The sequence below is a fragment of the Carassius gibelio genome, chromosome A1 (assembly GCF_023724105.1).
Source record: "Carassius gibelio isolate Cgi1373 ecotype wild population from Czech Republic chromosome A1, carGib1.2-hapl.c, whole genome shotgun sequence".
In the NCBI taxonomy this organism is placed as follows: Eukaryota; Metazoa; Chordata; class Actinopteri; order Cypriniformes; family Cyprinidae; genus Carassius; species Carassius gibelio.
The window spans coordinates 15,105,489-15,129,825 of record NC_068371.1 but is presented as its reverse complement, the minus strand read 5'-3'; the positions used below and the strand labels follow the sequence as shown (position 1 = coordinate 15,129,825).

Here is a 24,337-nt window from a genome sequence, read left to right as displayed (position 1 = left end):
ATTACAGTTTAAAATATCACACAACATTATCAAGCAGGGTTTCCCATACATTGGTTTATTCATTGTGGCCCGCCACAATATCAACACTGACCTCCACAAATAGATTTTAGAAAATACTTTGACTTTGTTGAATAAACATGAGCACTGCACATTTCAAAATCAAAACGTGGCATGGGTGTTTTTATGTGAATGTATCTTTTTGGAAAGGAACTGATTTTCTTCATAAAAGTTTTTTTTTTTCTTTCATTTAATCTTTCCTATAATACCTGATAAAGTCATTTTCATTTAATCTTCCCTATAATGCCTGATAAAGTCATTTTCATTTAATCTTTCCTATAATGCCTGATAAGGTAGCGTTCATGAACGCAATACTGTTACTGTTCCCGGGGAAAGCGCTTTTTCTGCCGCTCTTAAAGCGCCTCCTACTGGCAGAGGATGAATTGAATCTTTCCATAAGCCAGTGTGCCTTTTATACATATATATTTCCCCCAGGGGACATGCCACCACACATAAAGTGTAAGTCTGTGGGACACACTGACATGCATCATTTAAATTTATATTATACATGGATATGAAATAGCAAAAATAGTCTATACAATATCGATCAAGTAATCTAATGATTATTTAAACAAATAAATTGACTAGAATGTTTAAAAATTAACCATAAAATTAATCTTAATTGGGCGTAAATAGCACTGTGACTGATTTAATAGACATCATAGATATGCCTATCCACTAGTCCAGGACAAAGGGGCAAGTGCAAAATAATTTTACTTTCCCGACAAGTATAAAAAGTCATCCTCCAAACAAATAACAAAAATAGCGAGACTGGTTCTGATTTTATTCGATTCTGTGTAAAAAATTCTGTGTTATAAATAGAAATTATGCTAAGCTTGCGCATGTCAATGATTTTAATGTTAATATTAGTTGTTCTTTTTGCTTTTGTGCTACAGATAAATAACATTTTCTATTTTTTAGACACTTTATGTTTAGATAATTTCTATTTTGCTGGAGTTCCCCGAATCATTTTGTTCTCCCGCATCGCACACACACACGAGTCTCTTCCCGTCTGCACCCACACACGCTAGGGGTGCTCCGATCACGATCGGCCAATCGTGAATGCACATCTCGTCATTAAAGCCGGTTCTCTAATCAGCTGTGAATTCCATCAGGTGCGTGATTTCACATAGGCCAGCTGTTACTACACAGAGCCGTTGTTAACTTAGAAGATGTGCAAATAAACGCTGGATTTGTGCAGCTTCTCAGTTAACAACGGCTCTGTGTAGTAACAGCTGCTCTATGTGAAATAATGCACCTGATGGAATTTACAGCTGATTAGAGAACCGGCTTTAATGACGAGATGTGCATTCACGATTGGCCGATCGTGATCGGAGCACCCCTAGCGTGTGTGGGTGCAGACGGGAAGAGACTCGAATTTACTGACAAGAGGCGCATAATGATCGGCCGATCGTAATTGGCGCAGCCCTAACACTCGCCCATCAAGAGTTGTCTCACGCCACACCTTGTTGCGTTGGGTCCCACAGGATGCAGGTCTTTAATTCACATTGACTCCATTGTTAAAAAAAGAGCAGAGGTTATACTTTTTCACCAGTTGAAGAAGTTCCACCTGCAACAGGAACTGCTGAAACAGTTTTACTCTGCCATCATTTAATCCGTCCTCTGCACTTCAATAACTGTCTGGTTCAGCTTAGCTACTAAATCTGACTTCACACGACTATGCAGGATAGTCTGGACTGCTGAGCGAATCATTGGTCCAACCCTCCCTTCTCTTCAAGAACTATACTCATCCAGAGTGACCAAAAGGGCTGGCGAAATCACTCTAGACCCCTCACATCCACACTCCCTCTTTGAACTTTTGCCGTCTGGTCGACGCTACAGAGCTCTGAGCACCAGAACGGCCAGACACAGGAACTGTTTCTTCAGAAATTGTAAGCAGGTTAAAACCTACCGGGCAGACATAGATTGTCACATGTTGGTTTCTGTTTAGTTCCAATTTGCTCCTGTTTATTTAATCCCCATTCATTTAGATCACCTGTTCCTGGTTTTTAGTTATCATCACCCGTCTGCCCCTTATGTTATCTGTTATCTGGCCTATCTGAGTTTGAGCCTGTTCTATTCTCCCTTGTCCTTGTCCAGTTCGCATGAAAATTCGCTAATGTGAACGCTGTCATCGGACCCTGGTGCGCACTGGTGTACCGAACCCGAAACTACCTGGAGAAGGTGGTCTGTGTTCGGTTGCTCCCGAGCTGTGCCGCGGTTCGCGTGAATGTGCAAGCAACACGGACTCGTGCGCGCACTTGTTCAGGAAGTAAAGTATCCCGCGCATGCGTAACACTGTTGATATCGTTTCCTCAACACACGAGAGAGCCGAGGCTGATTCCACACACTCCTAAAATTAAATCAAAATTAAATGAATTAACATTAAAATGAATTATTATACTGTGCATAATAGCACCAAAAAATAAAAATAAAAAATACAACTATGCTCAGTCGCGTTGTGTTCTCCATGCGTTTTCTGTGTGTGTTTGCAATGATGTAAGGTGACTTCAAACGCACCTGGGTTTGATACAACTATTGAGTGTGAAAGCAGACCAACGCTGCGGGCGGTGCTGGGAACAATTGAGCTCGGGCTCATACGAGCCCAGTGTAAAAGCCCTCTTAGATACAGGTGTTTTCCCCAACATGCTGAAACAGGCCTTTAAACAAACTTGGGTGTTTGTATTGATAGCTTTATCTTAATCTTAAATCATGTCTGACATTTAAGAGTCTTGAAATTGTAATTCATGCTCTCATATCATCATGACTTGATTACTGTAATTTGTTATACAAGGGTATTAGTCAAGCATCAATTCTTCAGCTGCAGAAGGTTCAAAATGCTGCCGCAAGACTCTTAATGAATATAAAAAAAATGTGAACACATTACACCTTCTTTGATTTCTCTACACTGGCTTCCAGTACAATAAAGGATTGATTTTAAACTTCTTTTATTAGTGTATAAGTCTTTGTATGGCTTTGCACTCAAAATGTACTTAAAATTCCAAGGACTAACTTGAGCCATAAAGGGGACTGTGCATTTGCGGCAGCAGCGCCAAGACTTTGGAATAGCTGAGATTTACATGTCAGGGATGCTGACTCTATACATGTTTTTAAAGTACAGGTAAATAAATATTTGTTTGCCATGGCATATTCTTCTTGTTGATAATTTGTATTTTATGTGTGGGTTTAATAGTGCTATATAAATAAAATTGGCATTGACATGTAAAAGTATCATTGCATTTTTCATCAACATTTCATATCTCATAACATTCATAACGAGCTTCATTAAACAGTAAGTGCACCTGTAAAAATGGCATTTCATTATTACCATATATTTAATAATGTTAGGGAAAAATTGGCCTATATAAAAGCAAAAATGAAATCAATTTAACGAGGCAAATATCACAAATATGCTATTAAGAAAGAGCTGATAGAGCACTGATGGGAATATTGTTTCAGAATAAACTGTAGACAAGTCATGAATGACATATTTACTTGCATATGCTACAAGCATATGATGACGCTTAATATCAAGACCTGCACCACAAAACCGATTCAATGGTTAATGATTTCATAATTTGATTCAAAGTGAAATGACATTAAATCCAGTGTTCCGTGAGAGAGCATGAAACTACAGATTAATTTTACAAGTTCTACAACATGAGCCTTGCATTTGACTTCAGCTTGTCTGAAATGCACAAAGCTAATAAAAAAATAAATAAAAAAAATTAACATAATTTGCTGATTATTTCATGTCTTTGATGAAAAAAACTGAAACTGATTCGAACAATTACTTAGTTAATCTGATCATGCTTTCACATGCTATTAAGAGTGACTGGAGTATGATGAGGAAAGTAGTAATGTAATAAATTGTGGTTTATGCCAAGACACCTTACCGATGTGCTCCACAAACAATGGATGGAGGCAGTGTGTGTGTGTTTGATGTTTCACCAGTGGCTGTGATAAATGAAGCCATCGACTGCTCGAGCAGACCGTTTCCCCGCGGTATCACAGCTTAGTCACAAACAAACACCGTTCCCTCCTCCCACCACGTCTGATAACAAACACCATTACCTCTGTTTAGCAAAGCTACTTCACTGGAGAATGAATTGGCCCCTTACGTTAACACTGTTTAATCACAATGTTTAATCATGAGCTGCAACCATTCCAGTAACATAGTAAACAGGTGCATCTGATATAAAGGAAGCATCATTACTCCTTCCCAGATAAACATCATTAACTGAGTGTACAGAAACATGACACATCCGCTTCTGAGCGGCATAAAGGTACAGCCAGGCTAAAAAGCAGAAATCATTTCTCACTGAATTCAGTGAATGATTCATCATAATTTGAACAGGGTAATTTACTTATGAAAGTCAATGCCAAAAAAAGGTGCTTTGAACAATAAAACATAGAGAGGACAGTACTTAAAATTTTATGGAAAATTATGACATATTTAAGATAATTATTGTTGTATTTTAATGGAATATTAGACAAAAATTGGTGCATTTATGGACATTTAAATTAATGTCTATATTCAAATTCTGATTTAATTATTATTGATTCAATCACTCCATGTTGAGTGCTTCAGTCCTCTACAGAAATCTGTTTAATATTATTAAGTAATGTATGAGGATAATGGAATAGCATGGAATAAAAAGAGAAGGAAAATGAAACATCACAAATACATTCTCGTTGACAATAAGAAACAGTTTACAAAAAAAAAAAAAAAAAAAAAAAAAAATTGCTTTTAATTTACTAACCCTCATACCATCCAAGATAGGTGACTTTTTTTTCTACAGTAGAACAGTAAAGAAGATAAAACTGTGGTCATTGGTGATTAGTGAAATGCAAGTCAATGGCTACTGGCTACTGGCATATTGAGAGACAAAAAAAAATCATAAACAGGCAATACAAAATTAAAATCTGTGGCTCCCAACAATATATTCAGGTCAAGATTGTGCAAGAAAATGTCAACATTATTTAAAGCATTATTACATTTAATCAAGAGCCCCAGGCAAACGGTCCCGAGTGTTCAGTTCACGAACCAATAAAAGATAATCTCATTTATATTGGCTCATTTGTTTCTATTATTATTTCTCATTAGCCATTTTTGAGAAACATTTGAATCAAAGTTGATACCTGAAAGAAACAGAGCTAAGATCTTCAATAACTTCCTGAAACAACCAGCATAATCATGCTTTTTACCAGTTTAACTGGGTTGGCCTAACTTGTGCAACAATGATCTGCTGGTTAAAAACCTTTATGGCAACACCAGCATCCGAAATACAACATATGCTGTTCCCTTCAGCAGGGGAATCTTTTGAGCTATGAAAGAGCAACTTCTGAGCAATAAAGCATCCTTCTGGGAAGCGAGGCAGACAGAGAAAAAGAGACAGATGGAGAGAGACATTCAGATCCATAAGGAATGAGTATGAATATATTGGATGGCACTAGTCCACAAGCAGTGAGAGTTTGAGTTTGAAGTCTTGTCTCACTCGAGTGTCTCGTGAGATTGTCTTGTTTTCATGCGACGTCTCTGTCTTATGTGTCCCTTCATCCTTATTAAAGGCTACGCTACACAGAACAACAACACATCCATGCTGTTTAACACAAGCAATCAACAGAAGTCGAAACTCCTAAAGACAAATCTCTGTTTATTTCAGTGTAAAAAGAGACATGTCCGTGAGTACACAAACCTTCACCTTCTGGTGATCGGTTAGTAGCTAAATGATCTTGAGACATACACTATGCTTCCTTGAAGTTTCCTCGAGGGAGAATGGTTTAAGAACACAAAGCGCGGTTTGACAAGCTATGCTATATAGCTTTCATTTTATGGATTGCATTCGATTATGAACGTGATATTACATAGCTCAGTGTTAGTGCTTTTATTAATGCCATTTATGGTTTTGTTATTACAGCCAGTGTTGGGTATAGTTACTTTGGAAAGTAGTTAGTTAGGTTACAACGTTACCATCAATTAAAAGTAATCAGTTATGATACAGCGTTACCTATTCATAAAAGTAACGCGTTAGAGTACTCATGCGTTACCAAAAATTAAAAGCCGTTTGCAGTGGCTCACACATGACAGACACAGCCCCTGGCCCCTTTAAATGCACCTAGAAGTCGTGACTCCCGACAATGAATAACGTCAGTCATCCGACTAAATTAACACTGCAGAATAACAATAACAGGATAGACAGTCAGCAATCGGCTATTCCACATGGCGTTTTATTTATTTATCACAGAACATATTATTAGTCAAAATTCGCACCTAACGTTACCCAGCCCGGGTAGCCTAGGCTACTGTATATTATGAGCACCACAAGATAACTCCTGATTTTTCTTTAACTTTAAATAATGCAGTTATCAAAGTACAAGTATGCTTACTTGTAAACACAACCTTAAACAGGCTTGCAGATTTAAATCCATTTAGAAATGATGAACAACCAGCCGGCCAATGATCTAACAAAAATTAACAGCTGCCTGTCAAACAAAAATGATAACAAACCGAATTAAATCCTTCACTGCCACACAGGCAAATGACAAATCGCTTAATAGCCGAACTAATTATTATTAAAGTGTCACTCACAGTCACAAGCCTAAATTCGCTTTAACACAGTCCTCTTACATTTACTCTTCAAAGTAGTGATTAAAACGTAGCGTTAAATTTGAGGTAGAATTTTTGGCGGTCGACAGAAGCTTTTCACCAAAGCAGATTGTGCATTTTACCGTTATGTTCTTTTCTTTTTCGTTGACAAATTGAAAATAATGTGCGTACTTCCATAAACCAAACGCTGTCCTCTCTGCTATCTTGCCGGGAGTTCGAAAAAAAAAACACACACACACAGGGTCAGGCGCAGGGCACAGACGCATCACAGCCATTGACTTTACGATCACAGAGCTTCGGCTCCGCTGATACTGTACATCCGCAGGTGGCACAGTAGACCTAGGACTACTGTCTGACAAAAAGCAGGCTGCAGTCGGGATTTTCCTTTCCTTAAAATAACGGATTACTTTTTTTAAAAAAATAACGAAGTTACTGATTACTTACGCACGAAACTAACGCGTTAAGTTACAAATTTCAGGAAAAAAGTAATTAGAGTACTCTAACGCGTTACTTTGTAACGCGTTACCCACAACACTGATTACAGCACATAGCACTAGTCACCAAAATTAATTTAACATGGCAAATATGAATGCACTTTTGGAAGTAGAATGAAAGGGAAATGTAATTTTGGAATGTCTGTGGTCTAATGTGATGTTGTTCATGTTCTTGTTCATGATTAAATTTTCTTTTATTGCTGTAATTAATTTATAGCATTAACAAGATGACTCATTGAATTCTTTTTGGAAGCGATGACTGATGAATGTATTTTTAGGCCAGTGCCTGCATATAAAATTAGCATTGACCAAGTTCAGAGGCTGTCATATGTGGATCAACTTACTATGTTGTGTATTTTCAACAATTTCAATATGAAAAATAACTTGTATATTGATTCAATGGATTTATTGCATTTTGGGGAAAAAAATATATAAAATTTTATAATAAATATTTGAAAATAAGTACAACCTAAAGATGCTACATTATGTGAAAATTTGAAACAGAAAATTGTGGTTTTCATCTTGCCACTTTCTTGGTGAAGAATTTATATATATTGCTGAAATTATTAAAATAACCCCATTCAATTGGGAACCCTTAGTTCTTAATACTGTGTGCTGTTACATAGATGATCTACGACTGTCTTTCTGTTTTCTGATGGTTTTGCATCACAAGGTTTCCCTTGTTTGTTCTGAACAGTTAAACGGAGAACTATTCTTCATAAAAATCTTTAAGGTACTGCAGATTCTTCCGTTTTCCGACATCTTTGCATATTTGAACCCTTTCCAGTAGTGACTTATTATTATTATTATTTATGTATTTATTTATTTTTGGCCGTCAATGGCCATATGCCATTTTTGAACTGACAAAAAGAACCTTACTGTATCTTAATTTTATAATGCAACAACGGTTTAAGCATCATGATGTTTGGTGAAGCAAATGCAGATTATTTAATACATTGCAATGTAATAAAGAAGAGCTGATATCTCACACCCAAGACAAACCGTAAATACCGTTACTCGGCAAGACATGTCAGCAACACTTAACAAAGGCAAATATAGAATGATGACAATAAACGTCCATAATACCTAATAATTATAGAAGGCATACCTGCAGAATCATGAAGTGATGATGGAACAAACACAAACAACACGTAAAACCACTCTATAACCGAAGTTAATATTTCATGAATGCACAGTATGTTTACTGTCAATATAAAATTGCAAAACAACAGAACAATTTTAACACTTGAAGTGAAACCTCCTTTTAAAAAACTGTGGTTTTAATAGATTGCAATGAGAAGGGTAATGCAAGATTTTGATAATTCTGCCCACCTCAAAATTAGAGGAACCTATACAGATACAATATTTGATTTTTAATGTATGTCTTTTATGGTGTTTCTAAGAAATGGGATATTTTATGTTGTGTGTGGCATTCATCTGGAATTTCTAAATATAATTCATTCTCCTGTGGCCACCCATGGAGCTCTAGCAGCATGATTAATTTCAGCGGTAATCAATGATTATTCTACAAAGGCCTCATTATTGCCGACCCACTGCAGTTATTGTTGTTGTTATTATTGAGTCAAACTATTTATCTCCACAATGAAACAGAAGATCCTTCTTTTGTCTAAAGAAACACATAGGCAAAAAAAAAACTTAGAACTTAGACGAAAAATAGGCAATTTCAGATAAAAGAACAAAAAAAAGGGTTTGTGGCATTTTAAACTAATAGCTTTGCAGGACAATAAGAACTTTTAGTAAATAACTTTTTAAAGTTTCCACAGTGCCTGGTCTACATATATATATATATATATATATATATATATATATATATATATATATATAGATAGATAGATAGATAGATAGATAGATAGATAGATAGATATATATATATATATAGATAGATAGATAGATAGATAGATAGATAGATATATATATATATATATATATATATATATATATATATATATATATATATATGTATATATATACAGAGAGAGGGAGAGACAGAGAGAGATACAACACACACACATTCATAATTATTTATTCCTTAATCATTATGGTTTCATTTGTTTTGTTTTAGTGATTCTTCTTTTTCTTCTTTTTTTTTACATCTTAAGCTTAAAAAAGTAAATAAATAAGTCTGATTTATATAATTACCTCAGATTTATATTACTGTTATTGCATGAAGAATCATACTGGGCCATCCCGAACAGATTTTCAGCCTGATTTGAGTCACAGCATGTTCCTGAATGCACAGTTTATTAATGCCTTGAAACTCCAACTGATCTTATGATTTTGACTTTTGATTGCAGACTCTGTTGAGATCTCCTCAATTTTGTGAGATTACCGAAGTCTTTTTCTCAAGAGAAAAGCTGAAGACTTAAGCAATGCCCCCTACTGTATATGCACTCCAAATAATCGAAGCGCTGTCTATGAGAAACGAGCGAGATTTTAAAGCGATCTCATTAGTGATTGCTCTTTCCTATTGGGAGTGACCAAGACGCACCATGAGTTTGGATGTGAGAAAGTCTTCACAGAGACTGACAGTCTGTGTCTTTCTGAAAGCTCGCCTAGACACCCACTCAAAGCTGCCTCTGAAGCATCTCCTACTCGTCTGCAGATATTGTGTTTCCTCCTGCTTTCTGTGCTGTAGCAGCATAAGCCACTAGAGGAGGAGGATATGGAAACCGAAGCCTTGATGAGTCACTGTGATGGTGCACATGAAACGAAGGAGCAGGAATAGATAGCAATGATTCACAGCAAAGACCTCCATTGAGATGAAACTCGATCTTGATTTCGGAGTCCGAAATGTTCCTTTCTTTAAATTTAGGAACTACATTTCAATTCTGCTTCCATCCACAATCACACAGATTTTATAAACTCATTCTAAGTTCTGGTATTAAACATTAACACAATGCAAATTGCACTGGATAAAAGTGCCATATTTGCTGAAAATGTGTTCATTGATTGACTGGATTTGTAATGGATAGACACTGGATTATTATGATGTTTCAATGTGATCTTATGAGAATTTTTATGTATTTTATATAGTTGTGAAGAGACAACCCACGAGACGAGACAAGACACAAGACTGGGTTCACCAGAACAAGACGAGCTTTTTAGACTTCATTTTTAAAGAAATCCTCAATGATGAAACATAGTGACTTACAATTGCTATATACTGTATGTCAGAGGTCACACACCTCTGGAGCAATTAGGGGTTAAGTGCCTTGCTCAGGGACACATTGGTGTCTCACAGTGGATTCGAACCAGGGTCTCTCACATCCTTAAAATAAATAACATTTTGCAAACATTTAACCATTACTTATGTAGCCTAGTATTTACTTTGTGTGCTGTGGGACACAAAAGAACATGCATCCATAGTCCTATCTTTCCTGAACATAGCACATACTCAACCAAACAATACTGAACCGTGACCCTAAAACCATGAACCGAACCATGAGCAGTCTGAATGGTTACATCTCTACAAGGGAGCAAATCACACGTCTTGAGTGAGCAGTAGCTCATTCTGATTTAAATTAACAATCGCCAAAGTGGGTCGTTGTGCACAGAGCTGCCTTTGTCAAGGTAAAAAGAGTGAGGTTTTACATGACCACTGAGGAACCAAAGCATGTTACAGACATTTCATGAAGATGCAAAAAGAATCATATTAACTTGTGGGAAATGGGTATCTGGTGTCTCTTTTAAAACATCTGGTATATCAGAAAACGTTGCTCTCATTTTTTGTTTGTTTTTACTATATATATATATATATATATATATATATATATATATATATATATATATATATATATATATATATATATATATATATATATATATATATATTTTTTTTTTTTTTTTTTTTTTTTTTTTTCAGGACAACAAATCAGTAAATAATAGTCAATGCAACAAATCAGTCGATGGCATTTTTTTTTCCTGTCCTCACATCCAACTTGAAGACAGTTTACTAAAGCATGTCATCGCTCAGTGTGTATAACAAAAGGTTGTTTTATACTGAATGCTGCCTAGAACTAGAGGTTTTTTTTTTTTTTTTTTGCTTTGTTTTTTTTGTGGAGAACTGAAGTGCATGTTTAGTGTTTAGAATGTTTGCGCCTGTTGCATTGTATTTACATTTTTTTTTTTTTTTACATTATCAAAGAAGCTACTATTTCTGATTTTATTTAAGATCTGTAAATTGCTTATGCTCTTCTATTGTATGTCACCTAGGATAAAGGTATCTGCTAAGTGCATAAGTGTAAATGTAAAAATAAAATGCAACTTATATTTCAACATCATAGGATTTCTTTTTAGATTTTTAGGTGAAAAATCCCTTAAAAGTGGAAATACTAGAAGTCTAAAACTGTCTAAACGAAAACATCATTCTAACTCTATTGAATACAAAACAGCCAAACTCAAAGATAAATAAATAAATGATAAATACATTGATTGATTAATTAATTAATTAATAAAAAGAAATAAAACGACCTATGCTATTTAACAGATATTCAATCTTCGGTAGGTTGTTAACATCTGAACTGTTCTCAGGATTACTTGTATTTTATGAGCAGAATTTATGCAAATCTGCCCTGATTCTGTGGCCCATGGGAATCAAAGCATATTAATATATGAATGCAGCATCTACATCATTGAAATTACCACTTTATGCAGCTCTGAGGCCTTCTGAATGCGACCACACTTTAAAATGATTTTGCTCATGCATATTTCCCCTGGGAGGGAGGGGTTTGATATAGTTCTGTTTTCAAGGGTTTATATCTGTATGTCCTTCCTTCTACTCATTAATCAAATTCTTTGACTTTTACAGCATAGAAGTTAAATGCAGGATTTTATCCAAAATGTTAGTGGTTAAACTACACACAGGGTTTTTGCACTTGACAGGTTTATCCATACATTTTCAGTGTTGTTGTTCTTTTGTTTTATTTTTTTGAACTCTAAGTTTAAATAAAATAAATATATTTGCTATGTTTCACAAGAAAATAATATTTTAGTATTTCCATTTTTAAGTTTAACCCAATGTGTTACTTGTCATTTCTTTCTCATTATTTGTGAAATTAACTAGTAATTTCTATGTGAATATTGTCATTCAAAGTAAATCCTACAATTTTATTTTATTTTATTTTTTTCATTTTGTTGCTTTTACTCATACTAGGATTAAACCACTACTACCTTAAAAGAGTAGTCATCAAAAAAAGAGCAATTGCTGAAAATATACTAAGCCTAGGGACATCCAAGATGTAGATGAGTTTGTTTCTTCATCAGATTTGGAGAAATTCAGCATTATGATACTTTCTTACTAATAGAGCAGTACATGGGTGCCGTCAGAATGAAACATTTATAGAAATGATTTCTATAGTGAAAAAAGTAAATCCATGTTGTCCTCTCACGTCAAAATCCATCCACCCACTTATTAATTTAGAACTGTTATGGACCAAATTGTATATTGTAAATCGTGCTTGATCTGTGCACATTCTCTCCTGATTCTGACCAGATCATGTTTTCACTGGAGAAAGCAATATTATGCATAAGATGGACTCATATTTTAGCCACAAGCAATGGTTTGTGATATTTTTGGCTTTTGGCTTCTCAAGACATGAATTGATAGACTGAAGTCATGTGGATTACTTGTGAATTATTGAACCAAACTCCTTTACATTGTCACCAGAGTGTGACTAAACTTTCATTTTTGGGTAAACAATTCCAATACACTTATTTTGATCTGTTTGCATAGTAACTTCCTTGCATCAATCTAGCAAACAAATTAAAAAATCTGGCCCAGTAGTCACAAAACATCTAAAGGCTAAAAGTAGCTCCTAAATCTGTTAAAAGTTAGGAGTAGACAACGTATTCAAGACCAGATCACAAACTATCTTAAGATGGCTGTCGCAGGCAATCTGCTTTACAATAATTTCCATTTAATTAGAATTATGTAATTCTTGTTATGTATGAGTTGGACAAGAAGTAGGAAGTTGGGTAACAAGTCAAACGTGCCACAAAGCACAAGCCAAATTAATGACTATGAATGTATCAAAAAAAAAAAAAAAAAAACATTGCAAAAAGATATTTGTATTATTTATTAATAAACTTGTGTTTTCTGAGTCACTGTCAGCTGCAAGAACGAAGATGACTCACAGTTCAGTGATGCACCTTTCAAGATAAATACACCTTTCATACAGATTATATCTCAGAGTATTTGTTTTCAATTTTAATTGGTTTATTTACAATTCCTTTCAAGTTTTTCATAGATATATATCTCATGTCTGTGAAGGAAGTAGTCTATATGAGTTTCGTTTCATTTTTGTGACGTGCTTCAGTTCACAGAGACAGAGACCACAGGAAGTGTGTCCTGTTCGTGTTCTTTATTTTACAAAAGCTTTTGTTAATATTGTGAGTGTACAAAAATAAAAGTAGAATCTTTACAGTTTTGAATGATGTATTACTCTTATATGAATGACCAAAAATGACAACATATTTTGTTGTTTCCTCAGTTATAAAGAAAATTGTACGTGAAAAATGTGCCTGATATGATATCCGCCTAATAGCGTACATTTATCTAGGTTAATGTTAGCATGAGCCATGTAAAGTTGCTACAAATTACATATTTTAATTTTCAAATAATAAGCCTTATTTGAGGTCAAAGAATGATAGATGAACATTTACCTCATTCTAGAATATATATGTGACTAAATGACTGACAGAGACCCATTCCCTGTCAGCCAATCACTGGTCAGTAAGCTTAATGTCATCCTCCACAGCAACGAGGTCAACCCCGCCCTTTCTCTTAGCTTAAGATTTCCCCCAGTTCCTTGGTAAAAGTTGGTCTCAGCAGCTTTGTGAATACGTTTTAAGAGGAACCTCTTAGCTAAGAACTTTTACTGCTATTTGGGAGATCTCTTAGTGCTAAGATAATGTTTTGTGAATATATCCCTGGTTTATTACGAAAATGCATTTTTAAGTACACTGTCTTTTTTTATTTTTACTGTAAATTTCTTAATCCTCTGAACTGTTTTGCTGCTGCAGTGTGGCTATTTCCCCCGGCACAGAGGGAAATAAAGGTTACTCTACTCTACTTACATACAGAGAGCATGCATGCATCTGCATGCGTACGTGTTTGTGCAAGCATGACCATTACTCTAGCTGTCTTTTTTTCTGTCCCCAGCGAGCACCTATCTCTGTGGAGATGCACTTCAGACGTATACTCTCCACATGGCAAGCCACATAAATCTTTTAATGCTCCCACCACTGAGATTCTTCACCACAATTCAGAGAAATCTCTTAATTATGGCACTTAACATAGCACACGATAGCTGCAGCCGTGCCGCAGAGCGCATAATTCACTGCACCGAGAGCCCAGACCTCAAAAAATCTAAGGGTGAAGACGGAATGAAGACAGAATGTTTTTATATCCGTGATGCTGTGTAAGGACTCACAAGGAAAATATCTTGAGAAAAAGCCTTTAAGAAAACGGTCTCTGTACCACAAAAGGATAAAAAATAAAATGAATGGCAATTTCAAGAGCTTCTCAAGCATTAACATTCAACCTGGAGAGTATGAATATGGGAATTTTTAAACACCAACAGAATCGAGCTCACTTTATTGTAATGACCTATCTGAATCTGAAAATCAGTAAGTGCTGTTGTATCAAAATTCAGAGTTGAAATTCAGAATAGCTCAGCCTAGGCTGCTCAAATTCACTTTTTGACGATGAGGATGAAAATCTCAATATGAAGTGTTTTTGTGCACTGTTTTCTTTCAGTCTTTCCTGAGGACACATTCCTTCAGTCCATGACTGCATAATTCAATAATCAGTAATCATTCATACACACACATGCATGACATTTTAATAAAGCAAGTATTTTTGTCAGATTCACACGATTGAATATGTCAGGATTCTGACAATGTTACAATTTTTTTTTTCTCCTATAATTACAGATGTCCCTGTTAACATGGAACATTTGTTCTCTATGCTTTGAACAAACATTCCAGAAAGGTAATTGAACGTTCATTTAGAGTTACCTGGTCTTTCACAGACATCATGTATTCATTGTTCATGGAACATTGTATTTCTGAAACATTTTAATTGGATGATTGAACTTATTTTTTATGTTATTACTGATTCCAGAATGGTCAGAACATATTCAAAAGTAACATTCCCATAACATTTTCAAAATGATCAAATGCAACATTCCTTTAATATTTGCTTAACCAAGAAAAAATATTTTTTATAACATTTGAAAAACTGGATGTTTATAATGTCCAGAGAACATTCAGAAATAATGTTCTCGTAGCTTAATGGGAACTTTTGCAAAACAATATTAGAACATATGTTTTTATGTTAGCCGGGTGCCGCTCTTTTCTGTTTTTCATAACATATTTCATAGCCATTTACTATGACACGAACCAGGAAATCTTTTTAAATTATCTAAATGTTATTGTTAAAAGAATCATTGATAAAAGAATCATAGATGTACAACATATAAACGGACATTATGCACTAATGCTGATCATTCTCAGAGGTGCCAAATGAGTTCTGGGGCCTTGAAGAATTATCATGAACAATAAATACATCACTAATGTCGCAGGAACTTTAAAAATCACTGATCTAACTCCTTACAAGGTATTTATCATAGAGGAATGCCATGTATTGAGCAACTGACTGTCTAGGCAGCTGACATCTGTTTTGGACACAGCCAGTGTATGTAATGGAATTAATTGACTACTTAAATCAACCTAGTATTTAACATGGATATGATCACTGAAACAGCTGGTCAACCATTAAAATCAATAAAGCTAATCCAAAAAAAAAAAAAATCATAATGCTCTGCACTGCATTTTGAAATTGATCAGGCGATTTTGAGGGCATGGTATAGGCCAGGAATCAGGGTGGGAAATTAGCACTCACCACCAGCCAAGAAGCTATTTTTTTTTACAATCTTCCATCCTCCATCCACTGTGATGAGCAACATCGTGTCAAAGAGTCAGATTTCAAGGCCAAATTAAAGATGACAGTTAATTTTTCATTGCAAACTAGAATGTGAAATGAAATATGTATGGTTGCAGGTTAGCTGAACACGATCCAATAGTATAAAATGCCCAGCACTGCTATAGCCTACCTTACAAAAACCAATCAGCTTCAAGAAACAACAGTGGTTTAATTTAATGGACATAGCAATTTATATTATGAAGTAAAAACAAGATTAATGGCTGGTAAAACACTTCATTTATGGTTGATCTGCAAAACATTTAATTTCTCATCCTGCCTAATAACTATAACTAGGCTATATAGAGTCAGACAAACAGTAACCCTAAGATTTGTTTTCTAAAAGATTTCCCAATAGTACGATCTGGATGGTGGCGAAAAAAGAGAGCTGTTTACACTTGAAGAGCAAAAGGACTGAAGACACTGCAGCGCTCTTACTCCACCTGTCGTCCTGCCACAGACATGGATTCATCTCACGCGACGTGACCAATCTAGAACGCGAGCTTTATAATGCACGAAGCTGTTCTACACTGCTTGAAGTCGAGAAGTAAGCTAATTATTTATATAAGCGGATGTTCTGATCACCTTCGTTAATTTGAGGGGAGCGTTGTATTTCCAGCGCGTCGCGCAGCTCGCTCTCACGCGCTGAAACTCTCAAACACGGTCTTTATTATACACTGTCAAAAGAAACCAACAAACGGCTTTTGAAATAAATCAGTCGCGTTGTAAATATATAGGATACGGGATGAAGTGTCACCTCTAAACGCGCGTGCCAGGATTTAATAAGCGTTCGGACTTTACGACCGTTATAAAACATTACAGTGTACGTTCTTATCAATAAATCCATCAAGTTATAAGACTCAGATAAAAACTGAAAACAAGCTGGAAGAACAAACACAAATCAATCAATTTATGAAGAAAAATAATAATAGAAAAATCATCGCAGGAACTAAATAACGGTGTGAAGTGATCGAGGGGGCGCAGATGTAGTGCCTACCTCACTATAGGTGACTTACAAATTATTTCCTATTAACAGTACAATGTTCGCTGTGTTCATTTTTCATAACATCTGTCATGTAAACGCTGCTTGTCGATAACACTGATGCTCTCTGAATATGAACGTTTAACTGCAGGACCACACGCATGTCAATCATTATCCTACATAACGCGAAGGGATCAACAGTAAACATGCTTTTATTCTTCTCACAGGCTCTTCTCGCTGAAAGAGCAGCACAACTGTTGTCTTTCATCCAATGCCATCCATATAACACTCAAAACCACCCGATTCCCCCCTCGATCTCGACCGAGGAGAGCCGGAGATGCCCAACTTGTGCCCGCTGTTTGGCTGCCCACTTAAATGTTTAAATGTTGATCTTTTTACCTTGACAGCCGCAGAGCAGCAATCCAAGCAGACAGGTGATTTTGAAGATCATGTTCAGCAGGTGAAAGTGACAGACAGCCGCCTGTGTCGCGAGTTGAAACCTCAGTGAGCCGAATGAAAGTAGCGAATCCAGCTGGCGCTCTCCCTCTCTTTCTTCCTGTGTGTGAGTGTGTATGCTGGATCTCAAATGTTAATCTCACTGTTGCTGGAGCTCAAATGCTAATCTCACTGCAGCCCGCGAGAACATGTTCATGTCGAATTCACCCCTCAAAAAAAAAAAAAAATAAAATAAAATAAATAAAAATAATAATAATAATAAATTAAGATTAAGAAGGCCACTGAGATCTCTCGGTAGATCTCGTTTATGAAATAATTAATTAATTAATTAAATTATTTAATTAATTTACAGCATGGCATACAAAAGGCAGTATTACCTGCAAATTATGCATAATATACATATTAAAGGTGCAATAGGTGATTGTCTTCAGAAACATTTTTTGTTATACTGGTTGAAAGTCTCCTCACATCCCGATAGCAATTAAGTTAAGTGGTTTAAATTTACTTGTCTGTATTTATATATTCTGTAGAAGGCGTAGGACCAATTTATGTCCAATCAGAAAGCTCGTTTCCAGCGTAGACAGTATAAAAACATGGATGTAGTGTCTGTGACATCACCCTTAGGTTTCTGAAGAGAGTTTTTGAAACCAAAACTAGGCAGAGCGGGCCGTCACCATCTTGGCAGCGCGTCACCGCGCGTCACTCTGGGGTAATCAAAAATATGCAAAAAGGCAGGAGCTGTTTTTTTTTTTTTTTTTTTTTTTGCATTTTAACATGGGGAGTCTATGGGATTGACTCCCTTTTGCAGCCAGCCTCAAGCGGCCAGTTGATGAATTGCCATTTTGCCACTTCCGTATGGGCTTCCTGAGAGAGAGCGGGAGGTTGCCGCTCGGTTTCGAGCATTTTAAATAGTTTTCCTACCTGTCTGTCAACGTATGTATCTGCATAGATCTGCACACCCTGTTCGCGTAAACAGAATACGTCATTAGCGCATTCCCACACGCTGTCCAAACACAGAGCTAGAATGGCAGACAAACATCAACAACCCGGTCTTCCTGTCTGGTATTGTAGTACATTTAAAGTTTTCTCTCTGGTTAATGACACATTATGTAGCTTAGTGACTCTCAATTGCAGAAAAATTTTTAAAAAATTTAAAAAAATTTAAAATGAAAATTTCAATAAGTGTTTCAACATTGCATCAGCTAGTGATGATTGAATGTTTATTAGAATTATCACTCAGTGGGTTATTTAAGGCTTTTATCTCTCAAACCGAGCGGCAACCTCCCACTCTCTCTCAAGAAGCCAATAAGGAAGTGACTTAAACTGCAGTTAATTAATTAATTAATTATTTTGTATAGTATTTTAAAATGTAACGCCAGTACGCCATATTAATTTAATTGCATGCAAGCTTCTCCTCCTGTCTGTATGGTAATTTCTCTACTGTGTACGGGGCCATAATGTAACATAGAAGGTAATGGAGCCCTTTATACACTGTTGTGTATCTTTAGAAATACATAATGGACAAATAGAGTCTTTAAATGCCTCAGATGTAAAGTTATTCGCTGTCAAAGTAACGCCAAAAAGAATGGGAGTCAATGGGATGCTAACGCAAGTCAAGTTCTGCTACAAGATGGCGGCACACAGCCGACTTCATCTTCCGGTCGACTTCCTTCCTGCCTGGTTAAAATGCCCAACTTTACTGCAGGAAAAAAAAAAAAAAAAAACGTTTACAGCATGGTGCAAAAAAAAATGGCAGGGGCCCTCTTTGCACACTTTAAGCTTCAAAAACGCACTTCAGGAGTCTACGGGTGTAATCACGGACACATGTTTTTATACAGTCTATGTTTCAAACACATTAAAATGCACAACTTCACATTATTTCTTATTTACTTGTAATGCACACATTCCCAAACTTTGCGATTTTCAATCAGTATGGAACAATATTATCCTATTTAAATCAATGTGATAAACAAGTTAATCTAAAAGTTATCAAAAAGTAGTTTTATTATATTACTTGAAATGTGGCCCTGGACCACAAAACCAGACTTAAGTCGCTGGGGAATATTTTCAGCAATAGCCAAAATAACATTGTATGGGTCAAAATTATATATATATATATATATATGCATCACAAATTGCTTGAGAAAGCTGTAAACGAATTCCACATTGCACAAGGTGCAAACAACCTTACGCCTGTTTCACACATTATCCGTCTGCAGTGTGTATGAGTTTCGTATTTTTTTACGCACCCATGTTAACAGATTCCAGGGTTCACACGGTTGCGGTCCATCATTGCGTTCCAGGAGTGTTGCGTCTGCAGCAGTGCAGCGATCATTTACGTACCGAGTAGCGGAAAAGTAGTCTTGCATTTGCTGAGAAAGAAAGAAAGAAAGAAAGTTCTGTTGATGCATGCTGTGTTTGTGGCTTTTTTTTTCAGTTTTTATAAGCACATTTTTGTGTAGAGGGCCCATAGCATTTAAAATATATTAAGTTTACGGTAATTTGCAGGCGTTTACTGAGACATGGGTGGCCGTTCACGTAGATTTAACTCCTTAATTGCACCCTGGATTTTGCAAAGATTTTACTTCTAATCCACGGGGATGTACATGGATTTACCGGTGAGCAGTAAACATTTACGTCCATGTCCTGGAGTTTATCGAGCGGACTGGAAAACTGCCGTGCACAGAAGAGTCAGTTTCTGTCAGTGTTATGAAATCAGAAATGCCAGAGCACATACATGGAAACTGCTGGAGTAGTTCCATTTATACATATATATATATATATATATATATATATATATATATATATATATATATATATATATATATATATATATATATATATATATATATATATATATATATATGTTATTTCCACTAGTGTGACATTACTTGATTTTTCTCTCAACACTTACAATGAAGAAATTTCAAGCCAGGATTTATTTTAGTTTTTTTTCATATATTATTCACCTGGTTTTATTTTTGCTCCATCTATTTGCATCTGCAGATATTACATTATATTCCGATTTATGGAGTGATAAAAAGTTCTATCTATAAAAACCTTTTACTCTGTCGACAACATCAAACTGGAAATATGAACCTGTCTTTACCCAGTGATCCAACATGAATGCAAACTAGAGCAAAATTAATCCAATGAATGCCTTGTCTGCATGGGCGTAGGTTTGGTCTCAGCTTTGGTGGGGACACCCCCATATACCCCCCCCCCCTCCCTTTGTTGTAAGATGCCAGTGATTTCATGACTTCCTTTTTTATTTCAGACTGTTGGCAATACAGAATATCACAATACAGAAGTGAATCTACTTCATCTCATTATGTTGTGCCCTGACCCCGATATACCATCCTTTATACTGTCCCTAAAGAGCTAGTATAACTGTATAATCTCAAAAATGCACTCTCAAAAAAAATAAAAAAAACACCTGAGACTGTGTAATGCTGAACAACCAAACATTTATTAACATAAATTATTATGCACATTAGTATTTACACTAACAAAAAAATACTCTGCCACAAGGAAAAAAATCTAAATAAATAAATATAGCCTAATAACCTTTTTCTATTATAAACACTATTTACCCTCCAGTACACTCACGTTTATGTGGACTGCAAGATTCTAAGTTAAGGTACAGGCTAATTGACACTTAGTTACTTGCTAACGTAATATTCTATCATCCTGGGTAACACATACTATCACCAGTTAATACTATTTTCCACAGTAGAATCTGCATTTGAAAGCCTGTCAGTTACTACTGCGAGTTTATTTGTGGGGCTAGCTAGTTATTTTGATACTCTGACTCTGTAGATGCCTTATGCAAAAGGGACATAAGAAGCTTTTTCATAAAGCAAAGTAAAAAAAGGGGCAAAAAAATGGAATATTAAAATGTTTTACTCTGGCCTTTGTATGTGGCAGAGAGACAGCCCTTTTAATTTACCATCGGCGTCGTCAACATACGCGCACAGTCTCACACGCGCACACAGACACACAGCGTGCGCATCACCCGCTCGCTGCTAGTGCAAGCTCAAAAGAAGTCCCGGCCCGCGCGTGTAGCCTGTCAGATACCCCGCCGCCAATCATATTACGGCGTTTCTTGTACTGTCGTCATCCTGGCCGTTAGAATCTATCCAAATAGCAGTGCAAAGATCCAAATAGCAGTTCAAAGGAGCTCGCTAAATACTGGTGGGGACAAATTTGTCATCTCAAAATATTGATAGGGACTAGTACCTAGCGTCCCCCCCTAAACCTACGCCCATGCTTGTCTGCATATGTAAATGTAACATTTCAGATAATTTGTAATAAAGAACAACTGTATTAATATATTGTGATTAAGCAACTGTTGAAGTATATATTTTTTTAAAATTATATTTACTGTTTTAAAAAATACAAATGAACTGCTGGCATTTTTTATTGTGTTGTTACGCCAGCTTTGAGCTAAATAATCTTGAGATGGATTGGTTGCATCCCGTGCAGTGATCTATCGACCACCCAAATACAGTAAATACTTTTATTGATGACTGCTCTGATTTTTTTCGCTGGAATTATGCCAAAATATTATCATGTTTTTTTTTTTTTGTTTTTTTTTTTGTTTTTTTTTTTATATTATTGATTCTTTTAACTTGGTACAGTCTGTGAATAGTCCTTTACATGAGCATGTGCATAGATTAGATCTGGTTTTGTCGTATGGTTTTCCTGATTGCAATATTGAGGTATGTGATGCTACCTTCTCTGACCACATGCCTGTTCTATTTGAATGTTATCTTTCAAGTTTTTCAAGAATGTTTTGAAACCCTTGTAAAAGTAGTAATGCATCTCTAATTGTACCTCCTAAATTTTAAACATGCAATAGTGGAACCATTGATTAAGAAATCCAATTTGGATACCTCTATTATTTATTTATTTATTTATTAGTTTTAACAACTGTTAAAAATACATTTTTTGAATTTTTTTTTCTCGGAACAGTAGTATAAAACAAAACTTTCCTCTAAATGTTAGGCTGGCCCAAACATTTGCTGTTTTTTAATCTAGTCTTAAAACGTAGTTTTACTCTAAGGCATTTAACTCAGAGAGCTATGTTTTTTATGTATTTGGTTAGAGTTATTGTTTGTTATTTGTGTTATGTGTAAAATTGTTTTACTTTGATTATGCTTGTACAGCACTTTGGGGAAAATGGTTGTAGGGTTTTTTTTTGTTGTTGTTGTTTTTTTATGTTCTATAAATCCTCTTAAGACTCTGTGGCCTCATAGGAGGACATTATATTTTTGTGAGTTTCTCTGAGACTATACATGCCACAGTTTTAACCTGGATGTCCAGTACAGAGCACATTCATGGTTTTTCAGATACCAAATGATTGGATGATTGGACCATGACCACTCCCTCTCCTTGGCCATCAAAAATGTTTGAAATTAATTTAGTGACACTCTTATGGAAATATGATAATATTTTGTAATTATCATTTAAAGGGTTAATTCACCCAAATAGAAAAATTATGTCATTAATAACTCACCCTCGTGTTGTTCCAAAAACCCATAAAGACCTCCGTTTATCTTTGGAACACAGTTTAAGATATTTTAGATTTAGTCCGAGAGCTCTCAGTCCCTCCATTGAAGGTGTGTGTACGGTCTACTGTCCATGTCCAGAAAGGTAAGAAAAACATCATCAAAGTAGTCCATGTGACATCAGACGGTCAGTTAGAATTGTTTGAAGCATCGAAAATACATTTTGGTCGAAAAATAGCAAAAACTACGACTTTATTCAGCATTGTCCTCTCTTCCATGTCTGTTGTGAGAGAGTTCAAAACAAAGCAGTTTGTGATATCCTGTTCGCGAACGAATCATTCGATTTAACCGGATCTATTTGAACCAGTTCACCTAATCAAACTGAATCGTTTTAAATGGTTCGCATCTCCAATATGCATTAATCTACAAATGACATAAGCCCTCTAAGTTCAAACAAACCAATATCCCGGAGTAATTCATGTACTCAAACAGTACACTGACTGAACTGCTGTGAAGGGAGAACTGAAGATGAACACCGAGCCGAGCCAGATAATGAACAAAACATTGACTCATTCACGAGTCAAGAACTGTTTCTGTCAGACGCGTCCGATTCGAGAACCGAGGAGCTGATGATACTGCGCATGTGTGATTCAGTGTGAAGCAGACTGACACACAGAGCGTTTGAACCAAACTGATTCTTTTGGTGATTGATTCTGAGCTGATTCTGTGCTAGTGTCATGAGGAAACTGAATAAAACCGATTCAGTTCGATTTGGTGAACTGGTTCAAAAAGATCCAGTTACATCGAATGATTCGTTGGCGAACCAGATATCACAAACTGCTTTTTTTTTTTAACTCTCTCACAACAGACACGGAAGAGAAGACAATGCTGAATAAAGTAGTAGTTTTTGCTATTTTTCGACCAAAATGTATTTTCGATGCTTCAAAAACTTCTAACTGACCCTCTGATGTCACATGGACTACTTTGATGATGTTTTTCTTACTTTTCTGGACATTTTTCCGTTCTGACAGTATTCCGTTCACACAGTTTCAATGGAGGGACTGAGAGCTCTCGGACTAAATCTTAAATATCTCAATCTGTGTTCCAAAAATAAACAGAGGTCTTACGGGGTTTGGAACAACATTAGGGTACGTTACTAATTACATCATTTTGCTATTTGGGTGAACTAACTCTTTAAATCTTTCTCATTTTTAAATTGTCAAATCA

General features: G+C 35.8%; 1 protein-coding gene across 3 annotated transcripts in view; it reads right to left on the bottom strand.

Moving 5' to 3' along the window:
- The window catches only part of LOC128014099 (neural cell adhesion molecule 2-like), a 376,809-nt gene extending 359,008 nt beyond the window's left edge, over window positions 1–17,801 (bottom strand). For all 3 annotated transcript variants that reach the window (XM_052597383.1, XM_052597544.1, XM_052597465.1), the window contains exon 1: window positions 17,544–17,801. In XM_052597383.1, the coding sequence (XP_052453343.1) occupies window positions 17,544–17,595 (52 nt within the window). In that variant the 5' untranslated portion in view covers window positions 17,596–17,801. The remainder of the gene's footprint in view (window positions 1–17,543) is intronic.
- Window positions 17,802–24,337: the final 6,536 nt, after the last annotated feature.